Raw genomic sequence first — 18,041 nt, forward strand, 5'->3', positions numbered from 1 at the left:
CTTCGACTGTCCCCTGCTATAGAAAGTTGCCCTGAAACTTATGATTAATGCCCTTATGTTTACTGATCACAATCTTTATGGTCTAGCATTCCTTCCAGATTATTCCCATCTTTGTTCCTGGGATGGTAATGACACTGGAGGACTGTGCTGCCAGAGAGAAGGCTCCGTGACCTTGGTACTCGTGACCACCAACTCAGCTATCAAACCTGAAGGAATCCAGCCGTGGATCCAGAGTAAAGAAGACAGAACTTGAGGATAGAAGAGATACTACAACATAGAAATCAATGCTGTTAGACTAGGACCTCAAATACTTGTTCTCACAACAATCCTAGATGCTTCTCGGAAGGACCAATACCATTCCAAAGAGATGAAAACGTCTGGGTTTATCTAGCCAAACGTACTTAGTTTCTCTGACTTTTGCCTTTCAGGAAGGACCTACATAGACAGACTTTCACTTTCTGTTTAATAGGAGTTTGTACCCCATAAGAGACTATTAGGAATCACATCATTTCTCAATTTGTTGACAAGCCTATTTCATACTCTGACATCTGTAACTGGGGTCCTACTGTCACCAGGAAGGACAGAGCTGTATTTTCCCTTAAGGTCTCTGTGGTAACCTCGGCAGGAGAACATGTGACATTACCAGTGTTGTCGTTATGGCCAACATAGACCTGAACTGCAGTTCTCCAGCCTCGATGAGTTATGTTAAGGTACCTGCAGCGTGGTTCCTGTCTATTCTTATGTGCCAGCCAATAACTCTGGAGGACCTTGCTCCCTTGGAAGACTAACTGCTTTTATGCCACAGAGGCCGCACCTGACCCGGCATCGCAGAGAACTTACTTTAGGCCCTGACTGTAATAGCGAGCTACACTTGTTTATTCCAGCTGAATATGTAGCTTTGTTTGTGATGTCGGCCATGACTAATGCTCTAAATGTAGAAATCAGGAGAATGGCCTGCTCTTTGGTGAAATCCCTGAATGCCACCTCTCAGACCAGCGATGCCATTGGGGAAGAACTAAGACAAGCCAGAGAGGTCATCCTTGAGCACAGGGCCACTACAGATTATTTGTTGCTAAGAAGCAACCACAGATATGAGGAATTTAAAGGACTTTACTGTTTTAATCTTACTGATAACTCCCAAATAATCGAGAGGAAGGTCAAACAAATTCATAATATTGTATCCAATATCAGACAGAAGGGGGTTTTGGCCTTGATCTATCTCGACTCAACTCCTGGCTCCCCAGCTTTACTAGTTTAAGAGAAGCATTTCTTATTTTTCTTTTGTTTATAATTACAGGAATTGCGTCTTGCTGATGCAATCAATGAGCCCAGCCTGTAGGTCCGTCATCACCTGGCTGCCAAATGCTTGACAGATACCTGGAGTCCAAGCCTTTCTTTAACTTCAGAGCAAATAATTTCACCTTAAGCTGGTCTCATAGATAACAGACTCTGCCTTTTGACAGTGGGGAATTGAAGAAGGGCCCAGTTAAACCCCAGTAGTAGAGGCCTCACAGTGTCCCCAGCCTCATTTTCCTTGCCCTATAGCTTAACAATACATTGTCCCCTGAGGCTTGGCCCAGAGCTCAGAAGTCCCCAGCCATAGAAAGCTGCCCTAAAACTTATGATTAACGCTCTTATGCTTACAGATCACAGTCTTTATGGTCTAGCATTCCTTTCAGGCTACTCCCACCTTTGTTCCTGGGTTGCTAACTCACCTGAGGACCACACTGCCAGAGGGAAGGCTTCCCTGAAGCACAAGAGATCCCCTCAGAACTGTCACGTAGCCCCTGGAATAATACCCAGATTTTCCCTTATATATTCCAAGCCAGACTAAGAAAGGAAGGCAGTGTTTAAAAGTGTTAACCAGCTGCCTTCTCAGACCACCAGTGCCCTGACAATAAACACTTATTCTAAATAGCCCAACTCCTATGTTGGTCTACTGGGTGAGCAGCATGGGCAGCATGAGGCCAGTACTCGGCTGCCCTTTGTTTACAACACCATATGTGGTAAAGATGTTTCATTTAACCAACTGTTTCATTTATGAATAGATACACACATGCACTCAGTACACATACTTGCTGACATGTAATATCTATTTTTCATAAATACACACACACATTATACATATCGAATGCAATGCAAAATTTATTTTTTACTATAGGTTACAATTGAAAAACTATTACTATCATCAAAGACGTGTTCTCCATCAGAGCTAAATCATTCCCTCTTCTACACTTCTACTACATCGGCAGTTTTACTTGATTTGTCTACCATTCTATGCACTTAATTCCTTAATATTTATAAGCTGGTTATCTCTAGACCATGGATTATCTAAGAAAAAGACTGCTTCTCTTGTAGATCTTTTTAATCATATAATTATTATGCTTTACAATTTATTAAAACCCCAATCAGAAAGTAGGGGAAAGTTAAGATTTAAAGCAATTCCTGAGATTCTGTTAACCCTCAAAATATGTTTATGAAAAGAAGCTTCAACTTTAGTTTACAGAATTACCTATAGATCCATAGTTTTCATGGCTTCACAATTTACATTTTAAGTGTTTTTACTGGTTACCTATGTGTGTATATGATTAATACTAATAAGGCACAGTTAAAAGCACATAAATTATTTAAAGTATGAAAAAGCATATACCCATAAATCTAATTTCTTCTATTCTTCAACTGAACTATTTTGTCATTTGTGGATACAACAGAATATACCTAAATAACAGAATATACTTAGCACATATACTTTTCATTTCATTTCAGCCTCTTGATTTACTGTGCTTATAAAAGATTCTAAACAAAAATGAAAAAAAAAAACTTTGAAGGATAAAAAGCTCACTAAATTTGTCACCCCAAAATATGCTACTTTGGCATATCGATTATTATGAGTTAAAGGCACTTGGGAAACAGCAGATGCAACAAGGGCATTCTGATCTTTTTTATTCCTGAGAGCAGGACATATAACTCCCATATGAAAGGTGCCCTTCTGATAACAGAAGGAAGGAAGACACTCCTATCACCAGAGAAGGGGAATCAAGGCCAACAGAAATCTGTACAAACAAACCCTGTTACACTAATTCTTACCTTCCTAAGTACTTCCCCACAATTTGCTGCTCCTAGCCCAAACCCCCTTGTCTTACCACTTCTTCATAAATTGTTTCCTTGTCTAAAAGGTATAAAAGTTTTCTGCTCTAGGCACTTCTTTAGGTTTTCATTCTCTGTGAAGGCTCCCACATGCATGTGAAAATTTAATAAAAACTGTATGCTTTTCCACTGTAAATCTGTCTATGTCAATTTAATTCTTAGGCCCAGGCAGAGACTCAAATTAATAGAGGAAATTTTTTTCTCCCCTGTAAGTTCAAACAAATAAAAATAATAGAGCTTATTTTTAAATTATTTTATTTTTTAACATGTACTGCAAATAGACACTTGTTAATAAGAGAAAAAACTAGAAACACTTTGTCTCATCTTTCCTGAGGGTATCTTTAATTGGCCTCCTTTAACATGCCACATTATATATTATGCATTTAGGTTCCTGGGTTGTTTACAGTAACAGAATAGTTTTCTCTGTGAAAAGACCTCATGAGAGATCCACCTTGTTTTTCTAAGGTTCCCAGAAGGATGGCAGTCACATGGCATTAGTTAACCATGTATCAGAAGAATATAAATTATTCATAAATATTCACAGAGTCCAAAGTAAACAGAAATGACATCAACACATTTAATTTAGCCAGAAGACCTATTTAACAGGTATATTTATTAAACTGAAAATTGTGAAGATCTCCCACAAAAAGAGACCCTACAGTCACCATGAAGACTAAAAGAGAATCCAGGTCACTTTTCCCCCAAACTCCCATTTTGTAATACTATGTCTAAGCATAAAAGGAAATAGATATCATGTGCACAAAATTAAAGTATGCTTTCATGTTTTAAAAACTATCGTTATATATATGCCTTGCTGTTGAACTGTACATCTGAAACTTACTGGATTTCATTAACCAATATCACCATAATAAAAATAAATTAATTAAAAAATAAAGAAATTAAACAATATACATCTACCATTTCACAGATTCTTTGGGTCAGTAATCTGGGCACAGCTGAGCTGGGTCCTCTGAAAGGCTGCAATCAAAATGTCAGCCAGGACTGGGTTCTTATTTTGAGGATCGATGGGGAAAGATACACTTTCAAGATCACTCAGGTTGTTGGCAGAATTTATTTCCTTGTGACCATACAACTCATATAAACTTTCTTCTTCAAAGTCAGCAAAGAGAGCAAGTTGACTAGGAAGATAGTCTTATATAGCCCAACTTAATCAGAAGAATGACATTTTATCACTTTGCCATATTCTATTGTTAGAAGCAAGTCACAAGTCTCCCTCACAGTAAAAGGAAGAGGATGATACCAAGACAAGAACACAAGCAGTTGAAGTTGTAAAGTCTGTTCATCACATTCCTCTACCCATATTTTTCTCTCATTGATATTGTTAACACAGTGTGAAGAGTATTTCTGTGAATAACACCCTTTAGTTAAATAGAAGGAATTTTTCTCTTGCTGACCTTGGAGATTTAAGTATGTCCATTTCCTTGTTACTACTTTCCAGTGTACAATTTTTTTAAAACTTTCCTTCCAAAATTTGGTCTTTCGCATAATCTACAAAACCGCTGTTTATTTTATTTAGCAGTCTGTATTAAACCTAGGAGATCGATTGCTCGAAAACTAATGGTCCATTGTCCTCCCTTTCAGTTTTCCACATCAGATGACACAATTTAATCTCTAATACAAATATGTTAATTAATAGGCTAGATTCAAAATTTATCTTTGAAATAATCAGGGATTTTAAAAGATCTTAGTTAAAATTTTTCTTGCTATAACCTACCATGGGCAGGTACTTCAATTCATTGGAACAGATTGGTACCCAAAGGTCTAGTAATTTTTTTTTTTTTTTTTTGGTTGACACTTTTAAAATTGAAGAAGAGGACCACAGAAGGATGGCAGTCACATGGCATTAGTTAACCATGTATCAGAAGAATATAAATTATTCATAAATATTCACAGAGTCCAAAGTAAACAGAAATGACATCAACACATTTAATTTAGCCAGAAGACCTATTTAACAGGTATATTTATTAAACTGAAAATTGTGAAGATCTCCCACAAAAAGAGACCCTACAGTCACCATGAAGACTAAAAGAGAATCCAGGTCACTTTTCCCCCAAACTCCCATTTTGTAATACTATGTCTAAGCATAAAAGGAAATAGATATCATGTGCACAAAATTAAAGTATGCTTTCATGTTTTAAAAACTATCGTTATATATATGCCTTGCTGTTGAACTGTACATCTGAAACTTACTGGATTTCATTAACCAATATCACCATAATAAAAATAAATTAATTAAAAAATAAAGAAATTAAAAACTATCATTATAGCAAAAATAATAATAGATGGGTATGTTTAAGACTTAAGCATCTTTACTTAATAGAAATAAATCTACTCCAATCCCATGTTAATAGATTTATGTAAATAAAAAGTTTAAAAGAAAGAATTGTCTGGGAGCTAAAGCAAAAAGCTAAAATTGGTAACACAATCCCATTCACTTTTCATATTTGTACTCTGGAACATGTATATATCACAAATATATTCATACCTTCAGAAATATGCATAAGGAATAAAAATGTCATGCTTCTATTTTATCATAATGCTATTTTTCTTAAAAATGTGTTAATGAAAGGCTCACAAAATTTATCTGATTTTAACATAGGGCACCATTTTTCCCCTAAGGTATGTACTTCTGATTTAACCAAACAACTCAGTAGAAAACTAAAATTCAATTACCAGAAAACTGCTTTTCCATAAACTGCTAGAAATATCTAGTTCATTGAGAAGGGAGACACTTATATTGAAAGAACTCAAATTTTGAAATCTTTCTGAGAAACTCACCTTGCCTTTTTGGTTCAAGGGTTCAATTGTTAAGCTGTCAGGGCCAATGTCCACAATATTGCCCATCTGAAATCCATCTGTAGGGTGTGGAGCCCAAACGGGCTTTCCATCCTCCATTTTTGAAGTGAGCTATCCACTATCTCCTGTTTCAGAGGAACAAATAAAGCAACATAAATAACTTTGGAAATAGAAAACAAATATCATTCTTTTAAAAGTTAACGTGGAAATTGCAATTCATATAAGCACATGTCTACCCCTGCTATAGGTAATCCCCACCCCCTCCCATCTTGCTGCACCCTGCTCCTCCTTTATCCACCTTTAGATAAGGACCAAGTAGAGGCTGCTCTACTCTCAGGTAACCCGTTCTGCTACTGCCTTCCTTCAGTTGCGACTGCAGTAGAGTACTACCCTTTGAGCAGTACAGAAATAGAGAGCAATGATCATAGGTTTTACCTACTGTCTCAGTGTGATTCATAATAGCACTCTCTTTTACTACCTATAGTATTCCGGACTGCACGATAAATTAAACAGTTGTCCCAGGAATGACTATTATTGTGTAGAGTTAGCTAAGAGTTGAACAGTAAGTCATTTTAGACCTGAAGGGATAAAAATGAGAGATGTGAGAAATTACTTCCTCTGGGAAACCTTCTCTGACAGTCTGGGACTACAGAGATGCCTCACCCAAGTGCTCCCTATACACATCTTCACAAAACCACTCACACTGTTTTTGTTGTTTCTTCATTTTTTTCTACTGAGGTAGAACTTATATACAGTAAAATGTACATATCCTAAGCATACAGTAGTTGAAGAGTTTCAACAAATGGATACACCCATTTAACAAACACCCAATTGATATTGAGAACTTCTGCATCACCCCTGAAAGTTCCCTCATGCCTCCTTCTGGTCAATCCTTTGTCCCCACAGACATCTACTGTTTTGGTTTCTATCATCATAAATTAGTTTTTGCCTTTTCTTGAACTTTATGTAATAGAAATCGTATAGGATAAATGATTATCTGGCTTCTTTCATTCAACAAGATATTTTTGATATTCAACCATGCTGTTGTGCATACTAGCCCACTGAAAGACTATATCACAATTGTTTACCTGTTGTCCTGTTGATAGACATTTGCATCATTTCCAGTTTTTGCCTACTGTAGATTCTAATTGTTCAAATGTTCCTGTAAAGCTTCTTTCATGTTTGGCATTCTCAGATCTAACATTTACAATTCGGTTTTTTGAGAATATTCTGAAGGGTCTGTGCCATGTAAAATATTTAATTTTAATGAGCTTAGATTCTGTGAGGTTAGTATGTAATAGTGAATCAGATAATGAGTGATCTCAGAGGTTCTAGATTTAACATCTCGATAGGAATTTATTTTTAAATATTTATCTATACTTAAAGAAGAGCTGATGCATGTGTCATAACTCACCTCTTGTGTGGCATTTTCAAATATGGGATTTCCCATGTCATTGCTCTCAGGTCTTGTCTCTCATGCAAGTCAAAGGCATTTGGTATACAGTTCAATCAAAAAGCTACTAACTACTGACATGTTTGCTATAAGCTTGTTGGTTAATGTCTTCCACGCAATAGCTACATGGTGGGATTTGCTTTCTGCACACAGTAAATTCTATTAGGTTTAAGTGTAATTCTGAGTTAAGAAACTGAATGAGGATTCTCTACAGAAGTCAATCAGTAACACTGCTTCAGACGTACATTACCACACCTATACCTACATACCTTCCCTGAATAATCGTATCTAGTCCCATGGTATTAAGTACCTTCCACATGTGAGTGATGCCCAAATTTATTTCTCAAACCCAGAACACTTCTGAGTTCCCAGGTGTTGACCCGCCTACTAGACAGCTCCTCATAGATACAACAGATGTAACAATGCTATATTATATTATTACTCTGTTCACCACCCCAGCCTGTTCTTTCTTATATCAATAAAGGGACCAACAATCCTCAGTTCAAATCAAACCTGATTCATCCTCAATTCTTCCAGCTCCTTCCAAATCCACATCACCACCCGCAATCCTGTTGGCTTTATCTTCAACACGTATCTTAAATCCACCCACTTCTCTGTATCTCCTCTGCCATCCTAGTGAAAACCAACATTGCCTGTTACCAGGACTTCTGTAATGAACTTAGGAGGGACTCCTACTCTTGCCAATCTGCACAGATCACCAGAAATCCTATTGAAAAAGGTAAATCTGCTATCACTTCTGTTCCATCAGGACAGTCCTTTCAATGTCTCCAAGACCCAGCACAGAGCAGGCAAGTCAGTATTCACTGAGTGAATGAATAAATTGTTCACACAGTTTGAGAAGAGTAAAAGGAGATGGCAGACTAGAAAGAGTTGAAAGTTCTTAAAACCTAGGCTTGAAACTAAGCCGCACCACTGTCTGACTAGCTCTTAAGCAAGTTATTTAATCTCTCTGATCAGTATCTTTATCTTCGCCCATACGTGATAATATCACTTACCTTACAGAATTGCTATGAGGATTAAGTGACAAAAAATTGAGATCACCGTTCTAACGACACCCAATAGATGCTAGTCATACCTCTTCCCCTTATATTCACCCATATCCCTTGTCCAAAGCCATCAATAAACTTTGAGAAAAAGGTCTTGTGATAGTTCTAAATACAAAGAAAAATTACAGAATAGTCATAAGGGATCATTTAGAAATAACTGAGTATCTGAAAAAAAAAAAAAAAGTTGCAGCAAGCAAAGCCCCCAAAGTCCAAAAAAGAATGGCAAATTCCCTTGATCTATTCAAATTGCTCTCCCATACTGAACCATTTGCTGCTGCTTCCCTGTTAAGACAGATTTACAGCTATACATCTAATGTTGTTGTTCTTCAAACCCTAAACCTACCGTAAAGGAATTCCTTTAACAGACATCAGTCCACAAGGATGGGCAGAACCAAAAAGTAGACAATAATGACAAAATTTGGGGAGTTGGAAAGCAAATGGTTGAGAGGCAACTGACAGCAAATCCAAGAGAGTTGAATCCCAAGAATGGAGAAAGATGCAAGACAACCTCAATAGTACCACTGAATCTCAAAAGACATAAGAACTATAGCACAAATATACTTCTAGAACCAAGGGTAAAAAGAGGGGGCTCTACCATAAGGAAACCAGATGAAAGTTTGAGAAAGAGATTTCCAAACACCAACTACACACACGCTCCTTATTGCTGGGCAAATGACTCACTCCCCACTCCTGTACCACTCCAAGAGAAGCCTAGAGGGTATTCTTTGGAGAAGACAGAGGGTCTCTCAAGAAACTCCAGAAACAATTAAGGGTGTGCATACAAAAATTGCCACATGCTGACAAAAACTCTTTGACCAAAGTTTTGTTAGGCTCCTCCGAGCTTTCTTGACTAGGCTTCAACTAGGCATTGCATGTCTGTCCTGCCCTTGTTGGATCTGCATAGGCCAGTTTTAGTAAGAATCCTGCTAAGCCAGTTTAGAGAAATTCCTCTCCCTTTGGTATCTGATCAACTTATTCATCCCCTACCTTTGGCCTGCCTTCAACAAGAATCCTCTACCCTTGCTGTTTCCTCTTAGTTATTTTGCATTCACTAATTCAGCTAACTCTACTCATTAGCTATAAATCCCCAGCTGTCTTTGCTATATTTGAATTTGAACCTAATCTCCCTCCCCTATTGTAATACCCATTGTCACAGACTGAATATATGTCTGCTATAGACTGAACTGGGTCCCTTCTGAAATTCATGTTGAAGCCCTAAGCTCAAATGTGACTGTATTTGGAGACAGGGCTTTTAGGAGGCAATTAAGGTTAAATGATGTCATAAAAGTGAGATCTTAATCCAACAGAATTGATAGCTCTATAGAAAGAGCTATCTCTCTCCCTCTTCTCTCTCTCTCCCTTACCCCTCTACCCTACCTCCACACTGAGGAAAGGTCATGTGAGCTTACAGGGTGGTGGCAGCCAAATGAAAGCAAGAGAGAACCAAACAATACTGTCACCCTGATCTCGGACTTCCAGCCTCCAAAACTGTGAATAAATAAATTTGTTTTTTTAAGCCCCCCAATCTATGGTATTTTGTTACAGCAACCCAAGCAGACTAACAGATTTCTATTGCAACAGTCCTGAATAAAGTCTTCCTTGTCATTTTAACAGGTGTCAGAATAATTTACCTTTGATGATATAATAGCAGAAATGAAATATTCACTAGAAAGTATAGAAATATAGTTGCAACTTTTCACAAAGCCAATTAAAAAAGATAGTAAATACAGAAAAAAAAATAGAAGAAAAAATATATAAAAATGAGACAAAAAGATTCAACATTAAAATACCAGAAAAAGCAAACATCCTGCCCTCCCTTAAAACACAGAGGAGAGAAAGCTTTGAAAAATCCAAAGAAAATTCATTTAAACTGAAAGGCAAAATTTTCTAGAGCCTAAGCAAAATGACCATTAAGTCTTCAACACCTGGGGTCCCCAACCCCCGGGGCCACTGACCAGTACCCTCTGTGGTCTGTTAGGAACTGGGTAGCACGTAGGAGGTGAGTGGCGGGAAAGTGAGGGAAGCTTCATCTGTATTTGCAGCTTCTCCCCAGTGCTAGTATCCACCTCAGCTCCACCTTGGATCATCAGGCATTAGATTCTCTTAGGAGCACCTGTCCCTGGTACCAAAAGGGCTAGGGGGCTGCTGCTCAATACAATAACTGGAAAAAAGATATCATGTCAAATTTCGGAACACCAGAAATAAAGAGAAGATGCTACACATTTCAAGAAATGAGAAAAAAAAAGGCGAAAAAAACACTGGTCATATCCCAAGGTTCATGAATCAAACTGCTTCAGCAACACTGAAAGCAGGAAGTCTATGTAATGCCTTTTCAATTCTGAAGGAAAATTATTTCTAACCTAGAACTCTGTACTTAGGCAAACCATCAGTCCAAACTGGAGGAGTTTGACCCAAGAGACAGCCACATCGAGTGCCGTCAAACATCCACTGCCCTTAGACCAGGTGAATCTGGCCTAGATTCTTATCGAAACTTGTCTTATTCTAACATTCATACTTACTAAATAAGCATGTTTGCATATGAATAGTACTTAAAAAGATATCATAAAAGGAGTTTAAAAAGACAGTCTCAATTCCCAGTGCTACTGTACTTAAGCACATGAAAGGCTGACTACATATGCACTGCAGGAGTACAAAGTAAAAAAAGAAAAAAACTGTATAAATCATTGGAATCAGTTAACAAATTTAAAAATTCGATTTTATTCAGGAAAAGTGGGAAAACTCTACAATACCTTATCATTAACTGAAAACTCTCATTTTTAGTACCTGACAACTCATATTTTTAAAGTAAGCACTACAGTAATCTATAGAAGTAATTTATAGTAGCAGTAAGTAATCCATAGAAGGTAATCTGTAGTTTTTTAGACATACTATGCTAACCTTCCATTTATTCTTGTTGAAAGACAAGTAGCATATCATCAAGAGGCTCTCTGGAAAGCAAACATATTGGAGGCTAGAGTTACAAATATATACATATCCATATTCATTTTTCTTCAACTCCAGTGATGATCCCAATAATGACTATGTGTCATGAGTAGAACAAGTAGATCCATACCACAAAATATGAGCTATCACCCACTATGTCAATACCATTACCTTCAAAAATTACCCTTTAAAAATTATAGCTGTGATAATTATAATGCCTTATATTTTATTAGCAAGGGTATTAGCAATTGAGCACTAGCTAAATGTAATTTAGAGTTGGGTTGAAGGAGAAAGAAAGAAAAAAGCACTAAACAGGATAAGAAGAGCTATTAATAAGACTGCCTTCCACAGCCATTCATTCTGTTAACTTATTTTTTTAGCCATCTATTATGTACCACAAATTGCTAGGCATTGGGGATATAGTCGTGGGCAAAAAGAGACATGGTCTGGCCTCATGGATCTTTATAATAGGGTTACAACCTTCTGTTTCTGTCTGTCTGTTAGTCATCTTACTCGTGGTTTTGTATCTTTTTTGTCTTTTTGTTTCAGATAGAAAAACTCCTTTGGTATTTCTGTAATTTCAGGCCTTCTAGTGGAAAATTCCCCCAGCTTCTGTATGTCTGAAGAGGTCTTTATTTCTCTATATCTAAAAAAGAACTTTGCTGGATATATTATTCTTGGCTGGTAATTTCTCTCTTTCAGTAGTTTGAATATTTGATTGTATTCCTTCCTAGCTTGTACAGTTTCTGCTAAAAAATTCAATGATAATCTAATGGGTTTACCTTTATAGGTTACCATTTCCTTTCCCTGGCTGCCATGAGAATTCTTTCTTTGTCATTACTTCTTGACAGTTTTAATATAATGTGCCTTGGAGGAGGTATTTTTGGATTGAGATAGGTGTTCTGTTTGCTTCTTGGATTCGAGGATCCAGTTCTTTCCATAGGTTTGGGAAGTTCTTGTCCACTGTTTGAATAGCCTCTCCATTCCCTCCTCCTGTTCTTCTCTTTCCTTATCCATTATCCTTATATTGCCCTTTCTGATGGTGTCAAATAATTCTTGTAGAGTTTTCTCTCTTTTTATTTTACTTTCAAGTTTCCCTCTACTTCCACCTGTGTCGTTTCTAGATTTCTGTCATTGATATCACTAATTCTCTTCTTCATCTGGTCAGCTCTATTTCCTAAGCTCACTATTTCATTCTCCTTTACTGAGTTCTTCAGCTCCAGAAGTTCTATTTGGTTCTTTTTTAAAGTTTCAATCTCTTTACTAAAGTATTCTTTTTTTGTTCATTTATTTTATTTCTGAGTTCATTAAACTGCCTGAGTTTTCTTGCATCTTGTTGAGTTTTTGCAGAACTGCCATCTTGAATTCTCTGTCATTTAAATTGCATATTTCTATATCTTTAAGTTTATTTTCTGGAGATTTTCATTTTCTTTCTGAGCTGCCTTGCTACCTTGGCTATTCATGGTATTTGATGGATATATTTTACCTATGCATTCATGGGAATAAACTCTGCTTTAAAAAAAAAAATTGTATTATTATTACAAGTGATCCCTCTTTAGCAGGTTGCTAGGAAAACCACCACTTGGAAAAGAGCAGTAAACAAAACTGGCAAAAATCCCTGCCCTCCAGGATCTTAAATTCTAGTTGGGGGTAAGGGAGTGGCACCGATGTATCAAATTTGCCTTCTAAAAAGACTACTCTTTCATTTGGCCAGGCCCTGGCCTTGCTGATCAAAAGAATGTTATATACACCTTTGGCACATAAGCTTTAAACTGGCAACTTCTCTCATCTGTATCAGTGTGTCCTGAAGGCTATTAGCTTCCCTCGTGTCCAGACACTGAAAAAACTGGGCACCAGGTAACAGTTGGCCGTGACTGGTGAGTTGTGTGTGTGTACCTAGCACAATCTTTCATTGAGCATTTCAGTCCCATAAGAACTTATTTATATACTAAAATTCTCAAAAACATTTCAGTAGCGTTCCCTTTAGTCACTAAATTACCTTTTAAAATGCCTTCCTAGAAAACATCTCCAGGTTAATCTTAGTCAGCTAGTTGTACAAAGTATAGGAATTATTGAATTGCTATAATATCGTATTATGTATTCATTAAACATTAGTATTGGACTTTATTGTGAATATCTTGGTTTTATCAGCAATAAACATTCATTAACAATGGGGAGAATATACCTACCATGAAGTCCAAAATCATGACAAAGAAATATAAGAAAACATTTCAAGATAACAAGATCTAAAAACTGATTACCTCAGTATGATTAAGAAGCAATTTTTATATTCACTTTTTTTATTTTTCAATGACTATTTATTGAGTACATATTATGTGCCAGCAACTGTTTTAGGCTTAGATATTGATGAGAAAATACAGAATTCTGTTTTCAAGTCTAAGACATCAAAAAAGAGAAATGTCTAGGCCAGTTATAAAACTATTTTTGATTTTAATAGTAGTATGTCTAGTTGATCACAGCATTGGTCCTAATGACTGATCATTTTTTACAAAGGTTACAGAACTGTACTTTCAAATATAATCTTAGAAAGCCCAATGTACCGATTAATATTTAGAGCTAGGTCCATTACCACTTGATTATTAGATATAGCCTCAGAAAATCAAGGCTAGCTTCAACTTAATTGGTATAGCTAAGATTAACTCATTAACCAAAAAAAAGAGGATAATAAATAACAGTAAATATTTTATTAATAAGTTTATTATATAGTTGTTAAATATTTGAAATATTTTATATGATTATTGAAAAGTGACACTATCAGGGAAATTACTCCAACTATATACAATGTGAACTGTGAAAATTGGTTATATGGTTTTGTTACAGATTTTCAGAGAAGAAATCAAACAACATTTCAGATACAAACTCCTAATTACCACAAAACATATTTGAATTTAGACATAATTCAAATAATATATGTGGACAATCTATACTAACATAACATAGACAATCTAGAGAAAGCCCTGTATTCTTCAGAGACTAAATATCTCAGCTTATTTCAGAAGTTCAAAATCTCTTTTACAGATGTTAAAATACCACAATAGTGATATTACCCAAATGATTTAAATTTTTCATACTGTGACTAATCTTATTTACTGTCCAAGATTATATCTAGAACTTACCTAGATTTATAATTAGTGCTAGATACAAAGTTACTTCTTAAGTTTGTTGGTCTTCCAAAAATGGATTTGTAAAAGACTACAGACTTTAATTCATTTTCTCCATAAATGGACAATGTTGTTCTCCCAATAAGTTGTTAATGAAAAAGAATAATCGAACTTCAAGAAATAAGTTGATCTTCAAACCAAAAGGTCTCTTCTCCAGAAGGATCCTGTCTGTGCAAAATGGCCCCACTCTGCTCAAGTTGAAACACTCTGCAGCTTAAATTGCAGGCTTTGCGTCAATGTTACTCTGATTTTTCGGGGACTAAAAGATCTACCTATTAGCAAAACCGCAATCTAGATGGTATACTCTAATCAATAGAGGTGATAAGCCTGAACAATCCTTAGTCTTTTAAACACATCTGTGACGTCTCTGCCATTTTAACTCTCCTAAAATGTCCCAAAATAGAAGTTGAAGATTTTTCACCTATAATCAGCAGGACTGTTTTAAGAGGTGACCCTAAAGTTCAATCCAATTCAGGCCACACAGTTATCCTGAAAATTCATTAAACAAACAAATAATCTCAAATGCTATGATCAGGAGGAAAAAACTCTGAGACACACACAAATAAAAAAGGAAGGCAGAAGGTATTACTCCACTGTAACCTCTATCAATCTTTCATAAATGAACCAATAATATCTAGGAATAAAGTTCTACTGTAATTCTTAAAACTAATGGGATTACTACTGTAATTCTTAAAACTAACCCATCCACAAATGGGATGCGTATGCATGTACGATGTGCGTATATCACACAAAGGAAGAACCAAAGATAAACTGAATCTTCTCACAGCTGGTATGAAGTTCAATGCAGCTAGTCAAACACACCCACAGGGAGACTCAGCAGGCACCAGAGCCCCACTAAAGCGAATCCCACTACATAGAGTCAACCCCTCACAAAAGCTCCTCCAATGTAGTCACAGCCATTCCTCAGGCCAGCCAGCCTGAGGGTCAATCCCTCCCACTGACATGCCAACAGCAATTAAGGTTCAACTGCAACAAAAGAGCATACATAATCCACAGAAGGGACATGCATGAACACCAGCTCAAGTGATAGAAGAGACTGTGCCACTGGGCCCCACAGGACACCTACTACACATAAGGGCAATCTGCCAAAACCAGGAGATGTTGTAGACCTACCTAACTCATAGAAACAAACACAGGGAGTCAGCCAAAATGAGGAGACAAAGAAACATATCTCAAGTGAAAGAACAGGACAAAACTACAGAAAAAGAACTAAATGAAATAGAGATGAGCAATCTACCAGATGTGGAGTTCAAAACACTGGTTATAAGGATGCTCAATGAACTTAGGGGAAGAGTAGATGAACTCAGTAAGAAATTTCACAGAGACAGGAAACATAAAAATGAAGATGGAAAACATAAAAATGGAGACGAAAAACATAAAAGAGAACCAGTCAGAAATGAAAAATATGAGAACTGAAATGAAGGCTACATTAGAGGGAATCAACAGATTAGATGAAGCAGAGGATCAAATCAGCTATTTGGAAGACAAGGTAGCAAAAAACACCCAATCAGAAGAGCAAAAAGAAAAAACTTCCCAAAATAAGGATAGTTTAAGAAACCTCTGGGACAACATCAAGCATACCAACATTCACATCATAAGGGTACCAGAAGGAGAAGAGACGAGAACAAGGGATTGAAAACCTATTTCAAGAAATAATGAAGGAAAACTTCCCTAACCTGGTGAAGGAAATAAGACATACAAGCCCAGGAAGCGCAGCCTTCCAAATGAGATGAATTGAAAGAGGCCCACACCAAGAAACATCACCATTAAAATGCCAAAGGTTAAAGGCAAAGAGAGAATCTTAAAAGCAGCAAGAGAAAAACAGTTACCTACAAGGGAGCTCCCATGAGACTGTCAGCTGATTTCTCAACAGAAACTTGACAAGTCAAAAGGGATTGGCATGAAATACTCAAAGTGATGAAAAGCAAGGACCTACAACCAAGATAACTCTACCCAGAAAGGCTATCATTTACAATCAAAGGAGAGCTAAAGAGCTTCCTAGACAAGAAAAAGCTAAAGGAGTTCATCACCACCAAGCCGATGTTACAAGAAATGTTAAGGGGGTGCAGGTAGGAGGAAGAGAAAAAGAAAAGATCAAAAATATGAATAATAAAATGGCAATAACTACATACCTATCAATAATTACTTTAAATGTAAATGGATTAAGTGCTCTAATCAAAAGACAAAGGGTAGCTAAATGGGTAAGAAAACAAGACCCATACATATGCTGCCTACAAGAGACCCACTTCAGATGGAAAGACAGAGACTGAAAGTAAAGGGATGGAAAAAGGTATTTCATGCAAATGGAAACAAAAAAATTGAAAGCTGAGGTAGCAATACTTAGACAAAACAGACTTTAAAACAAAGGCTATAACAACAAAGAAGGACATTTCATAACGGTAAAAGACATTTTATAATTATAAAGGGATCAATCCAACAAGCCGGACAAAACCCCTGTAAACATTTATGCACCCAAAGTAGGAGCACCTAAATGTATAAAGCAAATATTGACGGACATAGATTGACAGTAATGTAGTCACAGTAGAGAACTTTAACACCCCAATGACACCAGTGGACAGAATCAACAAGGAAAGAGCAGCTTTAAATGACACATTAGACCACATGGAGTTAATCAATATTTTTAGAACATTTCACCCCAAAGCAGCAGAATATACATTCTTCTCAAGTGCATATGGAACATTTTCCAGGACACACCACATGTTAGGCCACAAAACAAGTCTCAACAAATTTAAGAAGACTGAAATCATATCAAGCATCTTCTCCAGTCACAATGGTATGAAAACTAGAAATCAATTATGAGAGGAAAACTGAAAAACACACAAACACATGGAGGCTAAATGACTGGATTAACAACTAGATCATGGAAGAAATGAGAAGATACCTCAAGACAAATGAAAATGAAAAATCTATGGGACACAGCCAAAGCAGTTCTAAGAGGCAAATCCACAGCACTACAGGCCTACCTCAAGATACGAGAAAAATCTCAATCTAACCTTACACCTAGAAAAAGGACAATTCAGCTAGTCAAAGGAAACAACAAAACATAACACTTCATGGACCATTCACTATGTAACAGACATTGCACTAAAGTACTCTAACATTTTACCTCATTTAATTTTCACAATTCTGGGAGGTACCTCTATCTTGAAACTGAGGTTCAGAAGTTTAGGCAAGTTGCCTAAACAGAGACAACTAAGAAACAAGTGTAAGATCAGAATCCTGTGTGACCCCAACTGCAAATCTGTAATCACTGCACTACATAATTGCCTAATCAAGCTTCTTGTCTACACCAGTGGTTTATACTTGTCACTAGATCTGGAAAAAGACCTGGTTGTATAATATTAAGTTGTCCTAACCGATTTTTTTAATGGCATAAAATAAACAGTTTAA

At 36.6% G+C, this 18,041-nt stretch overlaps 1 protein-coding gene across 5 annotated transcripts in view; it reads right to left on the reverse strand.

Moving 5' to 3' along the window:
* MYO6 (myosin VI) overlaps window positions 1-18,041 on the reverse strand; it is a 139,385-nt gene that overhangs the window by 79,763 nt on the left and 41,581 nt on the right. For all 5 annotated transcript variants that reach the window (XM_006926371.2, XM_015600455.1, XM_025042704.1 and 2 more), the window contains exon 2: window positions 5,947-6,089. In XM_006926371.2, coding sequence (XP_006926433.1) covers window positions 5,947-6,063 — 117 coding nt within the window. In that variant the 5' untranslated portion in view covers window positions 6,064-6,089. The remainder of the gene's footprint in view (window positions 1-5,946; window positions 6,090-18,041) is intronic.

This window comes from Pteropus alecto, unplaced genomic scaffold (assembly GCF_000325575.1).
Source record: "Pteropus alecto unplaced genomic scaffold, ASM32557v1 scaffold7, whole genome shotgun sequence".
Taxonomy (NCBI): domain Eukaryota; kingdom Metazoa; phylum Chordata; class Mammalia; order Chiroptera; family Pteropodidae; genus Pteropus; species Pteropus alecto.